General features: G+C 42.1%; 1 protein-coding gene across 1 annotated transcript; it reads left to right on the forward strand.

Moving 5' to 3' along the window:
- Positions 1–2069: 2069 nt before the first annotated feature.
- RPS25 (ribosomal protein S25) lies at positions 2070–5031 on the forward strand. Its single transcript, XM_089487989.1, has 5 exons — positions 2070–2096; positions 2999–3094; positions 3928–4111; positions 4793–4891; positions 4980–5031. The coding sequence occupies exons 1-4, from the start codon at positions 2094–2096 to the stop codon at positions 4885–4887; spliced, it is 378 nt and encodes a 125-aa protein (XP_089344115.1). The 5' UTR covers positions 2070–2093; the 3' UTR covers positions 4888–4891; positions 4980–5031.
- Positions 5032–19739: the final 14708 nt, after the last annotated feature.

Here is a 19739-nt window from a genome sequence, read left to right on the forward strand (position 1 = left end):
TTTTTTTTTTAAAAACAATACATATAAAACATAAGGGAGGGTGGGAGGGCGCATCTTCATTAATTCCTCCATCTTCAGCTTACCACTTCGCCACTGCTCACCAGCCTCAAGGACAGTGCAGTATCGGCTTAGCGGTTCGCCAGGTAAGTGAAAAAGCCCCCTCATGAGCCCTCTATTTATAGTTAATTTTCCCGCCCTTAGCGCAGCGTGAGATAGGGCGAGGCACACCAAACGCGGCGCGAGGCACTCACGAGACGGCACGAGGCAGCTGAAAAGCGCGGCAAGGCGCTAGCGCAGGCGCAAACGCCAATAACTTATATAACCATTTTTTTTAAACTCCTGACCTTTCTATGAAACCTTTAACCATTAACAATGCTGCTAACTAACCTATACCTGTCCCCACAACTTGGTTGCAGGCTTTATCAAAAAACAGATAAAGACAAAACCCTTATAAAAAAAGTAGACCCATCTTTTTAATTGATGTCAATATAAAAATATACTCAGCAATATTAGCTGAAAGATTAAAGAGTCATCTCTTAAGACCAAGCAGGGTTTATCCATTTAAGAAATGCAAGGGACAGCATAAGAAAAATATTGAATAATATGTTTGTTGCAAGCATTCGAGGAGAGTCCATGCTGAAAAGTCTTTTGATAATAAGAGTAGGGAATAATATATACAAAATCTAGCTATTTGCACATGCTGTCATTCTGTCCCTCACTAAATCACCTCTCTTCCTCAACTCATGAATACAATTGAGAATTTTTAAGATATTAAAATATAAATGTAATATTGAGAAATGCCAGGTGTTATTTTTTTAATATGGACCCAAAGGAAAGCTTCCTTGTAGCGACAATTCCACTTTAATTGGTGCATTAAACGTGTTAAATATCTAGGAATTCAAAAGATCTGATTAAATTGAACTATGTACATCTTCAGGAATTATTTATAAACTCAATCTCAATGAATGGAAATACCTATACATATCTTGGAAATTTACTTAATTATTATATATTTCTGCATTAATATTCAGATCTAGTCGCTTAATTTGATGTCTAGAACTCTTTACCAGATGTTAGGAAACTTCATGGAGCAGCAATGTTGGCCCATATAGCAAAGTGGGCACACATATCTTTAAATACCCAATACGGCTCGACTTAGAAGAGGGCGATTTAAAAGATGTTAATATAAACACCGCTATATGGGATAGAAGTGAAAGGATCTTTAAAAATCCAATAGCAAAAAACTGTAAAAACTGGTGAAAAATAAAGTATTGGAAAAATCTTAACTGCGAATGGTACGGGCCTATTGATAAGAGTAGTCCAGAATATTGATCTTACGCTATGTAGGGAAAATGTTGTAATCTTTGTGTCTCAACTTTTAAGAAAAAACAAAGTATTCTCCTATGAATTCTTGAAGAATGATTATAAAATTGATGCTAGCCAACTCTTTAATTACGTGCGAGTTTAACACTTCATCGAGAGGGAGATTTTAAATAAGGTTCTCCTCCATTGTCAAAATTTAAGACGGCTTCTTTAGGAGGAATGAACAAAAAAAATATTTTACCCTACAAAATAAATATTTGATAAGTTTTCTGGCCTCCAAGACAATGTTTGCGATGAAACGGACATGCGAATTGATCTGTTGGAAGGCTGGACTTTCAGGCTCTGTTAGAGAAAGGCTATTATAGAATAAACGCTCTCTGGAACATCTGGCTGGAGAATAAACCGAAATTCTAAGTTCATTTTAATTATTATTTTAATTCTGATGTGTATTATTCATTTTCTTTTTCTATAATACATTGTCTTGATTGCTATTCAAATAAAAAAGAACATTATTCGTCACAGACATCGTACGTTCTCTCCACGCACCGATAACTGATAACAACTCGCGCATTACGCATTTCCCTTACACAAAAAAAAAATGGCTGACAAAGTAATGTGAGAGCGTGCAGCAAAGCATGTCGGGAACTGTAGTTCATTGCTAATTATTCTATAGTTCTGTCCGGCGGAAGAGCACTCCTCGCACGGGGTTTCCTGAGCTGCTTTCACGGGGCTTCTTCCTTTCTGTCCGACATCTTTGAAAGAGCAGCAGCATGGTGAGAACCTGGGGACACGGAAACGGTCTAGGAGGGCTCTGGGGAGGAAAATTGGCAACCGATGGAATATACTACAAGTAGCCATAGTGCCGCGTACCCTGCTATGAGTCTAGTTTTAGAATGAGGATGCAAGGAGCGAAGCGGCGGCGGCGGCCACATTACCGGGCCCGGTCAGCCTGGGCTCTGCGGAAGCCTCTTGCGTTGGATGTTACTGTTGTGATCGCTATTGACTGTGACTTTATGAATAGTTTTGGCCTGCAAGATGTTTATAAGTGCTTTGCAGCGTACCTGTTTGCGTTAACGTGCACATCTACAGTCCACGTTCTACTTCAGTAACGTCGTTTTGTGTGTTCGCTTACGTTGTGTAATTTGCATGCTTGGGTCTGGCCCTGACTTTTTTTACGGGAGGATCTCAGCGAGGCAGAAGTAATTCTGTTTCTAAGCGCGTTCCTGTTAATGGGCCTGTGGTATGGAGTTGGTCACCTCGAAGCCGCATCTCCTATACCTGTAATATTTCCCGGTCACGCACTCACCCGGTAAGGGATGGGCCGGTGTCGTTATCGCGGTGCTAGACTGGCTGATGACAATTAAGTATTCAAATATATATATATATATATATGGGGCGCGTGCGCTCAACTCCCGGGAGTCTGACACTGGGGCGAAACGCTTTCGGGGTGCGAGTATGTGACGAGGGGGGGGGGTTCTTTAGCGTGTATGTGTGTATATATATATATATATATATATATATATATATATATATATATATATACACACGCACCTATTATAAGCTGTCCTTAAACTGCCTCTGCTCTCGATGCAGTGGTTTTGGGGCTCTACCAGCGCTTACTGCATCTCTCTGCAAATCTATGTGCAGCTGATTAATTTTCTATAATTTTATTCAGCCACCTAAAGACGATAAGAAGAAGAAGGATGCGGGCAAGTCTGCCAAAAAGGACAAGGATCCTGTCAACAAGTCCGGGGGCAAGGCCAAGAAGAAGGTACGTGTGTCTGTAGAAGAACTAGGAAGACGCTTCTCTCCATCTGATCTACTAAACTTGTGAAACACAAAAATCTGCCTTTTAAATTAATAATATTCTAGGTGGATTCACATGGATCCTTTTAGGGCTCTTGTAGTGGCTTCTTTATCCAAGTGCTTGGTGTTTTTTTTTGGATGCATTATAAATATTTAAATGTGGTTACTGCTGTAGATGTATGACAGCTCTGTGGGGGGTTAACATGTCCATTCTTTGGTTCATCATATCATGTTCTTTTTACAATAATTTTATTTGAGGCTGATAAGACTGCCATTTTTGGAATCTAGTTGTGTTGGTCGGTGGCATGTAGCATCAACACATCTACAGCTTAAACTCTCTTTAGGTACTACCTTCCTTGATCGGGTAGGTTGGCTAATGAGTCCTACACACATATAGTCAGTCATGTGATCTGTTGAGTATAATTTTCAGCACACTGCCACCTTGCATTCAGAATATTCACTAACTTCATGGTTAGCTATGCCCAGTACCGGTGTGTGAGCAGATACACCTGGTCTTTCCTACACCCCTTTCGGTGGTGCACAATATTGTTGTGAAAACAAAGCCCTAAAGCAATATTGTCACTTTCTTTAATACCGTGGCTTGCCTGTTTTGTGTTATCTAAATGGGAATATGTCGGAAATGGGATATATAATATAGCTATAAATTTTTCTTATAGTCCTCTGGTCATTTCTGAATACTGTTGGGGGGGGGGGGAGTAATTGGTAGTTAGATTTTGTTAGTATGACTCTTTAACTATGGAAGGCATACTAATACAAATCCTTTCTTGTCCTGAGCAGAAGTGGTCCAAGGGAAAAGTCAGAGATAAGCTGAACAATCTTGTGCTGTTTGACAAGTCCACATATGACAAGCTGTGCAAAGAAGTCCCCAACTACAAGCTGATCACACCCGCCGTGGTGTCTGAGAGGCTGAAGATCAGGGGTTCTCTGGCCCGGGCTGCGCTACAGGAGCTGCTTAACAAAGGTAAGAACCGGTGTATTGGTGGGTAGGGAGTTGGTGGTTTTGCTCCGTCAGCTATGACTCCCGTGTGGAAGTGCCACAGTGCATTTTGTTAATTATTAATGCTTTGTGAAACCAGCAGCTCCTTCCTATTAAACTCTAGCAGATCTGTCACAATAGTTTGTTTTTTTTTTTTGTTTTTTTTTTTTGGTCTACCATTGTGGCAGCCTGAAATTCATGCTCATGTAAGTGCTGTCCAAGAACATTGTTTAACATTGTGTTAAAAATATGTTCCTGAATTTAGTTTCTTATGAGCGAAGAGAGGGTTAATAAATGCAAGATGGGAAACTGTTTTTAGGCAAAATGTTCAGATACCTTTTGATTGTAATGACAACCTGTCACTTTCTCCTTTGCTGCCTTATGTATTAAATTCCTTTAAAGTGACAAAATTCTACTATGTTAATCGATGTTCTCTAACGCTTTCCAAAATAACGTTACTGGGATTCCTCACCATGCAATATCCCCTTTAATTAAGTTGAGGTTTATGTTCCCTCTTAAACTGTCTGGTTTGGGTAAGGATTTAAAGTGGCATACTTTATGCCAATTTCTTAAAAACAAACCTTCATTATTTTGTTTGCTTGATGATGAAACTTAGTTTTTTCCCTACGACCAGTTGAATATTTAACAAGTTATTTCGCTCTTTAGGTCTGATTAAACTGGTGTCCAAACACAGAGCCCAGGTAATCTACACCAGAAATACAAAGGGTGGAGATGCACCAGGAGGAGGCGAAGATGCATAAGCTGGTGAGTTTTTGGTTTTACATTTGACTCTGTATAAAAATATTCTCTGGATGTAATACTAGTAATAGCCTTCATTCTGCTTTCTCTGCAGGAGCTGAACCTCTCGTGCCAGATTATTCTATGTCCAAAAAAATAAAAATTTCTGAATAAAATGTCAACTGTCTGTTTATTTTCTTTGAGTTGATCTAAAGTGTATGTTGGTAATGAAAACCCACTCTGCAAAAGGGTAGTGATAACAGTTGAGAAATAGGTCACTAGATATAGGAATGTATTCCCCCTTCTGAGGCTTTAAAGTGCTGAAACTTAACCCCTAGCTTAACTATTAAATAACAACTGCCTACAAAAAACTGTCTGCGCGTCGCACACTAATGAAGTTGGCAACAAATACATAAACATATTTATGAATTGGCCAAAGCATAATTAAGCTAACCCGCCATGTCAAGGCACACTCAATAGGGTGAGAACCTACTCTCACCTCCTACATTTTTGTGCCCATTTCTCTCATTTGTTACGTCTATATGTCGGCAACTTTATTAGGGGAGAAGCGCAGACAGTTTTTTTTTTGGTTTTTTTTTATTATATATACATTGTGCAGCCAATACACTGTTTTTTGCAGCACGCTTACACCGCTTCGTAGGCCTCACTTTACACATTTGTATTTGAGCCTAGAACTCGCTTAGTGCACCAACATTTCTTTTCTCAGTGTAAAATGGTACCCAGACTCACTAATACAGTAGATTTGGTAGGATCCGGGGGGCTTGCAATGGAATACCAAGTCTGGTGCCGACACCAGGGCAGTTTAGCACCCATTGGCAATGCTTGGAGGAGTAATTATTAGGATTTGTTACACACTGATTGCAGAATGTTAGTCTTTAATGTCGAGTCTTGAATGCAGGTATTTAGTCTTGAGGACTTTTCAGCTCTTTCCCATCTCTACCCACAGCGACAATTTTTTTTCCTGCGTATAGTGGCAGTACGTATGGGTTGTTCTTTCCCCTCAGGACAAGCTTCTGAAAGACCAATCAAAAAGTAAACTCCTCCCCTCTTACCCATAAAGGCCGGCAAACTGGTAGAGTCCTCAGTTCTTTCTTGTCCCTCGTAGGGTGAACTGCTTCTTGGATTCTTCTGATGGTGCGGCACACGGGTTGTTGCCGGGGGGGTGAGTGGCTGCGGTTTAAACTTCCCGGGTGGAAGTTCCGTGCTGCGTGCCTCGTAACTGGCTTACAGAGGCAGCATTCACTCTATCCTGTTTGGTTACAGAGGAGGAGCATATGCAGCTGTGTGGAACGAATGTCCGGGTGGCTGTTCGTTCCACTGTGATCCTGTAGCGCGATATGAGCATGTGCGGGACGGATCATTTTTATGGCACCAATTCTGATGATTTGGCAGCCTATTTTAAGCTGTGCAAACCTGACTGACCACTAGAGTCCACACTGGTGTCTTGCATTGGATTTAATTTGGGTTTAACCCTTCATCTCCCAAAAAAGACAAACCTGCTCCTCCTGCTAAGATAGCTGCTTCTAAAGCTAGACATGTAGCCTGTGCAGAGTGTAATATGCCGCTCCCGGACGGCTACAGAAAAAAGACTGGCCAACAGTGTGCTGCGGAAATCTTGGCAAAAGAAAAGCAAAAAGACATGCAGTCATTCTTATGCTGTTCCAAGATAATTTATCCCAGACCTTTCAGCATTTAAAGATGCGGCTAAATCTCCTGCACCTGAGTCACCTGCAAAAAAGGCATAAAAGGCTTTGTCTGACCGTTTATTTGGGGGAATGCTCTCGCTCATCTTCTAAGACTAATTTTTATGATTCAGAGGGCGGATTCGGTTTTCTGCCTCAAGAAATTCACAAGTTTATTAAAGAGGAAGAGTAATAACTCCAGCAATCGAGCTTTTTGTAAGCGGTTTAAACAATTATTCAAGTTTCTAGAATATATTAAATGGGAAGAGCTTCCAAAGGTAGAGGTGCAAGTTGCACAGTATCTAAGTAAATCGTGCTTCCTATAGGTGAGATAGCGGGAGAATGTTTCAGAGTAAAGCAGCTTCAGCGGGAGCAGCTGTTATCAAAGCAACCTGGGCTTCCCGCCCCATCCATGGGGCTGTCATCAGTGGCCAGACAGGCAGTATGGTTAAGATCTTGGAAGGTGGTTACAGCCTCTAAAGCAGCCTTATGTGACCTGCTTATTGAACAAGGAAGACTTTTTTGGTTCACCATTGGAAGGCAAGAGAGCAGGGTTTCAGTCTACAGAAAACACATGGATAACAGAGTGGTCTGGACAAAGTTTTTGTAGGCTACAAGATCAGGTTTTTCACTGTTCCTCGCGACCACTTCCTGTGTTCCTCTGACCTTACTAAAAGAAAGAACAAAGTTTTGTCGGCAGTAGTGTTGAAATTGTTAGTGAAAGAGGTCATCGAACAAGTGCCCTCAGAATATGGAGAGGAGTGTCTATTCTCTGTCCAATGGCGGCGCAGTTGAGACCGTTTAGCCGTCATCCCGTATGTCGACAACTGGCTACTCAAGGCATCCTCTCCAAGTCAACTAAATCACCAACTGAAGACTTCAATAGCCTTTTTAGAACAGCACGGATGGATCATAAACATAGGAAAATCTTATCTTACTCCATCCAGGAGAATCAATCTAGGTCACATTGTGGACTCTGTATCCCTCTTTTTGCACCTTACTTTTCAGAAAATCAGACAGGCAGTAAACCATCTGCAACGATATCCAATTTGTATCATCAGGAAAGCAATGAGTCTCCTGGGTCTATTAACTTCTACCATCCCAGCAGTAAGATGGGCCCGATCAAGAATGAGGCCAGTTCAGTGGCAGATCCTTTCCAGCTGGTCCAGGTCTCAAGAGGAATTAGATTCTAAGATCCAGGTGTCAAGAGTGGTTCTCCAACAGCTCAATTGATGGCTTTGTTTTCAAACAGCAGACTGGTCCATTGTCACAACAGACGCGTCAGAGACAGGTTGGGGTCCTCACCTTTGGTTCCACAGGACCCAAAAAAGATGGTCTCCAGAAGAGACAAGCCAGTCATCCAACTAAAGGGAACTGGTTGCAGTCTTTCTAGCCCTAAAGGCGTTCAAATCTTGGATTATGTTCCACCAAGTAAGCTTCAGTCAGACAATGCAACTGTAGTAGCTTACCCCAACAGACAAGGAGGCACAAGGGCTTGGAAGCTTCAATGTCTTTGTTCGAAGCTTCAATGTCTTTGTCCATATACATTCCATCCAGATGTTTCGCTTAACGGCATAGATGCTGCAAGGCTAATTCTACAGGAGTAAGGTATTCTCGTGCTATGGCTGGTCAGAAATTTACCTCAGAACGTGGAGCAAGTATTTGGAATGGTGCCAGGATCAAGATTTCCTGACCTATCCTCCATGTATTTCAGTCATCTTGCAGTTTCTCGAGAGGGGGTTCAGTGCAGGTCTCCAGGTGGCTACCCTGAAGGGACAAGTGTCCGCCCTCAGCCACTTCTTGCTTTGGACTTGGCCTCGGATCCCTTTTTATTAGGCGTTTTTTGCAAGGCTATTACTTTACAAGGGCCTCTGTCCGGGTCATCCGTTCCTTCCTGGGATTTATCTCTAGTTCTTAAAGCTTTATGTTCTGCGTCATTTGACCCTCTACAGGAGATATTTTTAAAACTCTCCCTAAAAACTGCATTTTTGGTCGCCATCACGTCAGCTAGAAGAGGGGGTGAAATTCAGGATCTCTTGTCATCCAGTGAGTTCATCAGGATAAAAGAGTTCTGCATCTCCGACCGTCTTTCCTCCCTAAAGTCTTGTCGCGGACTAACATTAACCTGCCTATAGTGTTACCCACCTTTTTTCCTAATCATTCTTCTCCAGAAGAGATCATGTGGCATTCTTTGGATGTTGAAAGAGCTCTTCATGTCTATTTACAACGTACTGCAACAGTTCGTGCACCAGACCACCTGTTTCTTCAGTTTCATGAGAAAACCACGGGTTAGGAGGTGTCCAAATCTACTCTGGCTAGATGGCTTGCTGATACTATTCGTTTAGCCTATGTATCCTGTAAAGTGGATGTATCATCTCATATTAAGGGGCACTCTACTAGAGCTATGTCTGTTTCCTGGGGAGCTAAGGCCTTAGCTTCCCCAGAAGAAATTTGCAAAGCGGCAACCTGGTCTTCATGGAATACTTATGTCAGCCATTATAGGCTAGACTTTTCTGCAGCTTCAGAAGCTGCCTTGAGCCGTCATGTTCTTCAAGCGGTCAATGCCTCTATCCCACCCATCTAAGGGATCTTTCTATATCCCATACGTACTGCCACTATACGCAGGAAAAAACAATAATTTCTTACCGTAAATTTTCTTTTTCCTAGTATAGTGGCAGTACGTAGTTCCCTCCCTTATACCTTTGGAGTGAGTAGTACTTCTTGCTATTACTGAGGACTCTACCAGTTTGCCGGCTTTTATTGGTAAGAGGGGAGGAGTTTACTTTTTGATTGGTCTTTCAGAAGCTTGTCCTGAGGGGAAAGAACAACCATACGTACTGCCACTATACTAGGAAAAAGAAAATTTACGGTTAGAAATTATTGTTTTCTTTGGGACAAATCCGACTTAGGAAGTTTTTCTTTCATTTATGTAAAAAAAATAGGCAAAAGACTCTTTACGGGATTGCAACAAACTTCAACAGAATATGTGCAAATACAGGAACATTAATCGGCATAGAGCATGGTCGTTATGTTGTCCAAATTAAAAACGGAAACCTCTTTCAAACAGTTTTCACAAAGTGATTTATTGGTCTGAAGTCTCATTTGAGGCAGTGTAGTGAATTCAACCCAGAAACACAATATATTTTTGGAAACTAGGCCAGCCAAGCTATTTATCTAGTGGCACATCGGCAAGTTTCGTGTAACTGTATTCGCACAATCATCTTCCAAGTTGCATTTAATGACATTCCTCTAGTTAATGCCCTACCTGCTTAGGTTTGTCATACTTATGGGGTCTGAAGTAAAGAATCTGGTATATGTATGCTACAGATGTGATTACAACAATTTATTATAGAAGGGCTAAATAAAAGCATGCAGGTGTTTGGCTCAAGATGAAAGTGGAATGTTGAGGGGCAAAGATCACAGACAGAACATTGCCGTTCACAATTGAAGTTCTCACTGGTTGAAAAAAAAAAAATTGGCCAAAATGAACCAGCACGCTTAAACGCAGGACGTGCTAATTTGTCCTGCGTCCTTAATGGTAAGGATATGCAGGGTGTAATAATGCACCCTGCATTGCGAGGATGTTAAATATATAAAGGTACAACAAATATTGAGGATATAGAAGTAAACAGGTAATCTGGCATCGTCTATCCAATGCTTGCCTTGCACCCCTTCTACATGCAGCCTCTTGCTGACAAAGACAAGAACCTAAGGGCACTGCCTCCTACCAGCTTCTGTGGTAGGGGCCAACTCACTGCCTCGTATTTATGGTATGAACACACGTGCAGCCTCATGGTTTTTATAGCGCAGGTGAGCCAACAGAAGGTATGCGGAGTGTCAACTGTACATTTTGTACACATTGGGCAAATCAATCTCTTCAGCAACAGTGAAGTGTTTGTGATCAGTGTAAACAGCCCCTCTGCCGTAAAACGGGCAGCTTATACCTTGGGTGACCAAGCTCCCTGCAGCACCACTGTTTAGCAGTCAGGTTAAAAGGTACACTCACTGGCCACTTTATTAGGTACACCAGTCCAGTTGCTTGTCAACACAAATAGCTAATCAGCCAATCACATGCTCAATGCATTTAGGCATGTAGCGTGGTCAAGACAACTTGCTGAACTTCAAACCGAGCATCAGAATGGGAAAGAAAGGAGATTAAAGCGACTTTGAACAAGGCATGGTTGTTGGTATCAGACAGGCTGGTCTTTCAGAAACTGTGATCAGCTGAGAATTTTACGTGCAACCGTCTCTAGGGTTCACAGAGAATGGTCTGAAAAAGAGAAAATATCCAGTGAGCAGCAATTGTGGACAAAAAAGCCTTATGAATGTCAGAGGTCAGAGGAGAATGAGCAGACTGGTTTGGGATGACAGAAAGGCAACAGTAACACGAGTGGTGGTGTAATGGTGTGGGAGACATTTTCTTTGCACACTTTGGGCCCCTTAGTACCAATTGAGCATCATTTAAACACGATGGCCTACTTTAAGTATTGTTTCTGACCATGTCAATCCCGTTATGACCACAGTGTACTAGGGCTGCAGCTAATGATTATTTTAATAATCGATTAATTTTTTCGATTAATCGGATACAAAAATGCAATTTTTTTTTAATTTAAAATAATGTAATAAAAAACATACAATTTACACTTTCATCTCTTTATCACAATGGCATTTCTCTATTCACCTTCTTATTTTACTGACATAATAATAAAAGCTACAAGAACCCAAACAAAGTGTTTATCAAACTAGGTTTTAATACAAAGTTATTAGTAAATATTAATTCATATGTTAACTATTTTTCATATTTAATAAAAACTATGAGAAAAAAGCCTTGTTTATATTTTCTTTTATTTACCAAACTGCCCCCAGTTATGCACATCTGACCCCCAGCTTGCCACTCTGCCCCCAGATATGCCTTATACCTCCTATATGCCAGAGATTCCACTGTGCCCCCTGATATGCCTTATACTCCTTATATGCCAGTGATATGCAACTGAGCCCCCTGATCTACTTTTTACTCCCAGATATGTCTTATGCCCCCCTGATATGCCTAATATTGATATGCCTTATACCCCTATATGCCACTGTGCCCCCTGATATGCCTTATAACTTCCAATACGCCACTCGCCCCCATTTATGCCTTACACCTCCCTATATGCCACTGTGTACCCTGATATGCCACTCTGCCCCCCATAAATGCCCTGCACCACCCTGAAATTCTACTCCCTGATTCACCACACTGCCTCCCCCAGATATGCCACTCTGAAATTCATTATACCCCCCATACACAACTCTACCTCCCCCTATGCACCACTCTAACTCCCCCAGATATGCCATTCTGCCTCCCTGAAATTCATTATACCCCCCATACACCACTCTGCTAACCTGAAATTCATTATACTCCCCATACACCACTATAACTCACCCATACACCACTTTGCCTCCTCCCCCCCTCCCATACACCACTCTGCCTCCTGTCAGCAACAGAGGTTCACAAGACACCAGGGAGCTGGGTAGAGAGGCAGAGTGGTGTATTGGGGGGTGGCTCCCATACACAACTCTGCCTCCTTCCCCCTCCCATACACTCCTCTGCCTCTCTCCCGACTCCCTGGTGTTTTATGAACCTTCATCGCTGACAGGCACTTTCACTGCAGCTTCATAGAAGCCTCAGCGTAAGTGAAGGGCAGTAACGGAGGCTGTCTGTGCGCATCGCGCAGACCCCCACCAGCTGACAGAGAGGATGATCCTCTGCAGGAGACCTCGATTCTCTGTCAGCCGGTGGGGGTCTGCACATCGCACAGGCAGCCTCCGTTACTCACCCACCGGCTGACAGTGAGGGGAATCCAGGTCCCCTGCAGCGTTGCGGGGGATCTGGATTCTAGTGTTATAATCCGATCTCTGTTTGAGGTTGTATTATATAAGGAGAGGAGTTTTTCAGAGCATTTGCTCTGAAAAAAAACTTTTTATAATCGCTAAAAATCAATTTGACTAATCGATAATGAAAATAGTTGTCAATGATTTTCATTATCGATTATTATCGATTTTATCGATTAGTTGTTTCAGCCCTATCTTCTGATGGCTACTTCCAGCAGGATAATGCACCATCATCTCCAACTGGTTTCATGAATACGACAATGCGTTCACTGTACTCTAATGACCTCCACAGTCACCAGATTACAATCCAACAGAGCACCTACGGGATGTGGTGGAACGGGAGATTCGCATCATGGATGTGCAGCCGACAAATCATGTGCCATGATGCCATCATGTGCACATGGACTAAAATCTCTGAGGAATGTTTCCAGCACCTCGTAGAAGGTATGCCACAAAGAATGAAGGCAGTTCTGAAGGCAAAGGGGGGTCTAACCCGGTACTAGCAAGGTGTACCTAATAAAGTGAGTGTAGATCATTGATCTCCCATTCTGGGCTGTTAACCCTATGGATGACTAAACTGTATCAGCATGATCCTCCACAGTTGACTTCTGCTCAGCACCTTGAAAGACGTTGTATCTCTGCATTAAGCAGTAAAGTAGCCAGGGCTAAGGGGATGGCTGGCGACGCTGTACTGGGCTAGACCCGGAGCAGTGCCAGTGATAGATCTTGAGAGGTTTTTACGCTGCACTGTTTTATCTGCTGAACTTTATTGCAATATTAAAATGATCATCCCCACCAGATAACATAAAAATAAATGTAATACTACACATAACATGACATTGTATGTATACTGTTTATGGTAATGTTCTAAGTTCCCTAAAACACACTAAAATACACCCCTAATACAAAATGTAATAAGGAAAGGAGGAACGGATTGCAAAACAAATGACCAAATGTGCTCTGAGAGGATGTAGGTGTTATAAACAAAACTTATGCCCTCAGAGGATGTAACTCCTATGGGACAGAAAAAAGTTTACATGTTAAAACATACCTAGGGATTCCCCATCTGAAAATAGTGCTATACTGTCTGGGTTATTTATATTGTCACCAGAGGGGTTTTCGCACTAAACATTTAGGCAAAACTTTCTGTTGAGTATTCTTTACTGGCCGACCTTCCCTGCATAATCTATAGTATATTGTATGACAAATACTGTTTATGTAGCTGTTAATTAGATTTATTTGCTAAACTGTTAAAATGAGTTGAGAATATATCTTTCAACTCTGGCTAATATGACATATGACATATTAATTATTATTAATATTAATAATAACTAATAACTAATTATTAACTAATATAATAACTAATAATTTGTCATATTAAAAATTTTGTTCTCACCCTTTCTTGATTAGCTATAACCAAAAGGGCATTTACATCTCTCAACCTTGGGGCCCTTCTGGGGTTGTGTTGTTTTGGTGGAGGACAATTTATTTAGATATAAAATGAGATATTTAGATTTGCAAATGTAATCTCTATCTAGATTGTAAACTCAGTTGAGCAGGGCCCTCCTCACCTGTAATCTCTGTAAATGAAAATGTTATGTTACGTACTACTTGTTTTGTCCTGTCCACCCATTGTACAGCGCTACGGAATTTGATGGCTCTATATAAAACAATAAATAAAAATAATAATAAGGCTGTTGAAATTGCAGATGGACACAGGATTAAAAGCCTCTACATTTACATTATGTGATGAAAATTATTCTGGTTCATATTTAGATGCATGCACCTTCCGTTTGAGGATGCCCCACAGATGCGCCATAGGGTTTAGGTCTGGAGACATGCTTGGCCAGTCCATCACCTTTACTCTCAGCTTCTTTAGCAAGGCAGTCGTCTTGGAGGTGTGTTTGGGGTTGTTATGTTGGAATACTGCCCTGCGGCCCAGTCTCCAAAGGGAGGGGATCATGCTCTGCTTCAGTATGTCAAAGTCAGTGGCGTCGCTACCAAACTTGGAACCACCCACCCTAGGGTGACCACATGTCCCGGGTCCCGGGCAGCGAAAATAGAAAAGCTTTTTTTTTTTTAATGCGGAGATTGTGTCCTGCTGTTTGTGTGCTTTTGGTATAGCAGAGACCGTCCCGGTGTGTGTGTATCGGTGTTGGCGTGGCAGAGCCTGGCCTGGTGTGTGCATGTGGCTGTCAGTGTAGCAGAGCATGTCCTTGTGTGTGTGTGTGTGTTGGTGTATACATGGTTGTTGGTGTGACAGAGCCTGTCCTGGTGTGTGTGTGTCAGTGTAGCAGAGCCTGTCCTTGTGTGTGTATGGGTGTTGGTGTGACAAAGCTTGTCTTGGTGTGTGTCTCAGTGTAGCAGAGCCTGTCCTGGTGTGTGTGTGTGTGTGTGTGTGTGTGTGGGTGTTGGTGTGACAGAGCCTGTCATGGTGTGTGTGTGTCTGAGTGTCAGTGCCTTTCCTAGTGTGTGTGTTTGGGTGTTGGTGTGGCAGAGCCTGTACTGGTGTGTGTGTGTGTCAGTGTAGCAGAGCCTGTCCTTGTGTGTGTATGGGTGTTGGTGTGACAAAGCTTGTCTTGGTGTGTGTCTCAGTGTAGCAGAGCCTGTCCTGGTGTGTGTGTGTGTGTGTGTGTGTGTGGGTGTGACAGAGCCTGTCATGGTGTGTGTGTCTGAGTGTCAGTGCCTTTCCTAGTGTGTGTGTTTGGGTGTTGGTGTGGCAGAGCCTGTACTGGTGTATGTGTGTTTGGGTGTCGTTGTGGCAGAGCCTGTCCTGGGGTGTGTGTTTGGATGTCAGTGTGCGTCGGTGTGTGTGTTTGGGTGTCGGTGTGGCAGAGCCTGTTCTGGCGTGTGTGTGTGTTTGGTTATCTGTTTCCGTATTTGCTCGATTATAAGACGAGGTTTTTTTCAGAGCAAATGCTATGAAAAATACCCCTCGTCTTCTAATCGGGGTCTTCTTCTAATCAGACCTCAAATAGAGGTCTGATTATGAGACTGAGATCCAGATCCCCCGCACCGCTGCAGGGGACCTGGATCCTCCTGTCTCCCCCCCCCCCCATTTAACACCCCCCCACACACACACTTACCGGTGCTTCCTGCTGTATTGCCGGGGCAGCGGGTTGACAACGTCCGCTGCAGCCGGAAGGAGGTGTGGCTAGCAGCGGGGGTTGTCTGCGTCCGTCGCGCAGACCTTCCCCGACTGTCAGAGATCTCTGACAGCCGGGGAAGGTATGCGCAACGGACACAGACAACCCCCGCTGCCAACTCCACCTCCTTCCGGCTGCAGCGGAAGGAGACGTCAACCCGCTGCCCGGCAATACAGCAGGAAATTGGAAGCACCGGTATGTAAGTGTGTGTGTGTGTGTGTGTGTGTGTGTTAAATGGGGGCATAGGGCATTTCTGGAATGCCTTATACCCCTATATGCCACTCTGGCACTTAGTGGGTTAAAAGGCATATTATGGGGCAGAGTGGCATATAGGAGGTATAAGGCATTTCATAAGGCAGAAATGTGGCATTAAGGGGGCATTTAATAGAGCACTCTGCCTCCTGAAATGCCTTATACCTCCCTATATGCCACTCTGCCCCATAATATGCCTTTTAACCCCCTAAATGCCAGAGTGGCATATAGGGATATAAGGCATTTCTGGAGGCAGAGTGCTCTATACAATGCCTTTTAACTCTCTTAATGCCACTCTGCCTCCTGGAATGCCTTATACCTCCCTATATGCCACTCTGCCCCATAATATGCATTTTAACCCCCTCAATGCCAGAATGGGATATAGAGGTATAAGGCATTTCTGGAGGCAGAGTGGCACATAGGGGGTCAAAAGGCATATCATGGGCCACAGTGCAAGCCTGGGGGCAGATGTGCGTAACTGGGGGACAGGTTGGAAAATACAAGGAAATAAAAACAAAAAAATATTTTTCTCAATCATACCTTTTATTAAAAAAATAGTTTACATGCATTAACATTTACTGGTAAAACTTTTTTCCTTTAGGGTCGTCTTATATTCAGGCTTTTTCTTTTTTTCCTAAGTTAATATTCAGATTTTGGGGGGTCGTCTTATAATCAGGGTCGTCTTATAATCGAGCAAATACGGTATTTCATTTTTACTTATCCAGAGAGAACATGCCCTCCTGAATTTGTAGCGACTTCAGGGGACAAAACATTTAAGACTCTGAAATCATTTAGTGGAAAAGATAAGGTATTGTGTCATTTACTCTATAATATTTATTTCAGGGATTAGTCGCGCTAAATTGCGGCTTCAGGCTTCCCATGTTGAATGGCCAAGTATTATGTATGTATATGTATATATATGTTTTTTCAGTAATATGATTTAATGGTGGAAATTATTAATGTCCCCCAGTTTTGACTGTGGAATCTTATGTGCCCCCCATTATATTGTTTCTAGAGTCGCCACTGGACACAGTACATGTTGGCATTCATTTTTCCTCTCAATGAACTGTAGCTCCCCAGTCCCGGCAGCACTCATGCAGGCCCAGACCATTATTTTTCCCCGATGAGCCTGGAAATATAAAGTGTAAATCAGAAATATGTTTTTATGGTTGAGAATAAAAGAGAAAATGCATTGGAAAATAAATCAAATGATCCAGCTGATAAAAAATTGGAATAACTAAAATGTTTTTGAATATAAATAATATCCTTCAAAACAAGGACAAAACAAACTAATTAATGTTCTCCCCTGTTAGCAAGCATATCATGCAGGAAAACAGAGCCAGAGACAAGGTTCACCTACCATATGGTTGTCCCTAGTTACATGTTTCTATGGCAGACAACTATAGTTTTACGGATTCTTTGATGTAATAGTAAGTATAGTGAGCACTTGCAATCTGTGGGGATTTGAAATCTGAAATTTCATCTCACTTACTGCAAAACAGTTTAGTCGGCCCTGTATAATGCATACTTTAATAAAAAAAGATTCTTAAACATGAACTCAATGATTTAACTATACATTTTGCAGTCAGCTCAGATTGAACCAGTTCTTAGTTTTTTGGGGGTTGTTCTTCGTATAATGCATAATGTAGTCAGCAAGTTGCAATCACTGGAAAACTCCAGCTAAAGTGCAAAACCACCACCGTCTTCCAGTTTTCTTATCTATGGACTTGAAGGTTATATTGAAGTGTAAGCTGGTAGTTCTGCTGACTTCTGCTAGTTTCACCTTTTGTGCAATTTGTGTTTTTTGCAACCAGATGATCTTACAGAGGTATGTTTACTGCACCTGTATCCTCCCTCCGGCATCCAGTGATGCAGAAAGTCATTGAACAAAGGATATGAGTGGGTGAATATTACTTGCTTTTTTTGTGGTTCTGCATTTGTTCATTGCAAGAACCCACTTCTACATATTATCTTTGAGATGCTAAGCACACTGCACACTAGTGGAAAGACATTGCCAATTCTACAGAAAGTACAGTTTGTATTCGACAAAGATTGCAGTTCCGTTTTAAGCTCAAAATATCTGAATGATCATTAGCGTTGTGACAATTGGCACAAGCTCTGGAAATTCAGCTTTGACCAGCCCAGAGCCGGGAAACATTTTGGAACTCTTTCCAACTTAGTTTTTTTATATTCTTGTTTTTGTTTAAGCAGTTTCATGGTATACATGAATCTTTTATCACAACCAAAGATCTTACACAGTTTACCACAAGAATATAGTGACTTGGTTGAAACGCAAACTTAAAAAGAATAAAATGATTATAGTTTATGGCAAAAATAATTGCCATTCAACAAGGCCCCAAAAGAGAAGGTCTGACCTTCACAATGGTAAGGTTAAAAAAGAGCAAGTTATAAACTGAAAAAGGAGGAGAAAGAGATAAGTCAAGTAGAGCGAGTCGGAGCGGATACCAACCCCATTTTTATGTGTGGGTCCAAAGGGCAGAAGACTCCTTTGCAATCCTACTCGTCTTTGTTCCCCTATTTACTCTCCAGATATATATATATATATATATATATATATATATATATATATATATATATATATATATATATATATATATATAGTTACTGGATATGGGTTTGATATATAGCATCTTCAATTATTTATCACAAGGAGCAATGCAGGCTAGTTGAGAGAGATCTCATTAATGAAACCAGACAGTACCCATAAAATCATGGAATTTGCCTGCAATTAAGAACCATTTAGTCTGCCTGCACTGCCCATCTAAGCCTTACATAGAACTCCAATTTCTTATTTAGTCATTGATCTTGTCTTGATCAGAGTAAAGATAAAAAGTTGATTAATATGGGGAAGGGGCGTCATGATCCGTTGAGGTCCCGTCAATTGGATTGAGGGCAGACAGAATTGGGTGCGCACATCAGTTGTGGAGATAGACTGTGCCGACCAGCGTGGCTTACAGGTCACTGTGCAGAAAATGGGGTGAAAGCACAAATCTGACCACGCTGGGAATTAGTATTGGACAATTACGACAAGTGGCCCCTGTCATATGATTTTATGGTGCCATTTATGTTGAAAATTGCTTGCAGCCAGACATACTGATCTATCTACATCTAGTACAGCAGGTAAAAACTCAGTACTTGTATATAATCTGGTTAATTCTATTTACCTGCCATCCCAGGTGATACTACGGATAGACTCCTCCTCCATAACTGAGATAGGGCAGGACACTTAAAAGCCCCTCCCCTCCCAGATAGCCCCAATTTCCTACGGATAGCCATCCCTCGGCAGACAAGCATTAATTTCCAGTTTCAGGCCCTTCCATGTGGTCTGTCAGCAGCTCCCAGGGTCTTCACAAAACACCTGACGGTAGTGGCGGCTCACTTCAGGCTTCAAGAGATTTCAGTCATCTCTTACCTGGATGACTGGCTTATTCATGCCTGTTTGGCTTCTGTCCTCCAGTCTCATCCTACAAGAGTAGTCAACACCTTGCAGGAGCTCGGATGGAGAGCTTATTTTCCCTGCCGACATTTATCGGAGAGGGGGTCTCATTGATGGTTATGGCTGTGATCAATGGGTCCAAAACCTGTGGGAGTTCTTCCTTACTTTTTTTCTCACTCGGGTCAATCAGCATTTACAAGAAGGGACAAGCGGTAGAGTTAAGTGAGCTGACACCATTTAACTTGTCAGTAACAGCAGTTACAGGCTGATGGGAGTGTGAGTGTGAGACAGTGACAGCTTAGCACAGGCTGAAATTGATTCTCATTACTCATATACAATATTGCAAGTTAATTATAATAGGTTATTTTAGTGCATAAAATGTACTGTTATAGGGTGGACTGGAGAAGCTGTAGTGTATTACAGGGACTGCAGCAGACATTTTTCCC

The sequence above is a fragment of the Sceloporus occidentalis genome, unplaced genomic scaffold, assembly GCF_023333645.1.
Source record: "Sceloporus occidentalis isolate IW3139 unplaced genomic scaffold, rSceOcc1.0.p SCAF_35, whole genome shotgun sequence".
In the NCBI taxonomy this organism is placed as follows: domain Eukaryota; kingdom Metazoa; phylum Chordata; class Lepidosauria; order Squamata; family Phrynosomatidae; genus Sceloporus; species Sceloporus occidentalis.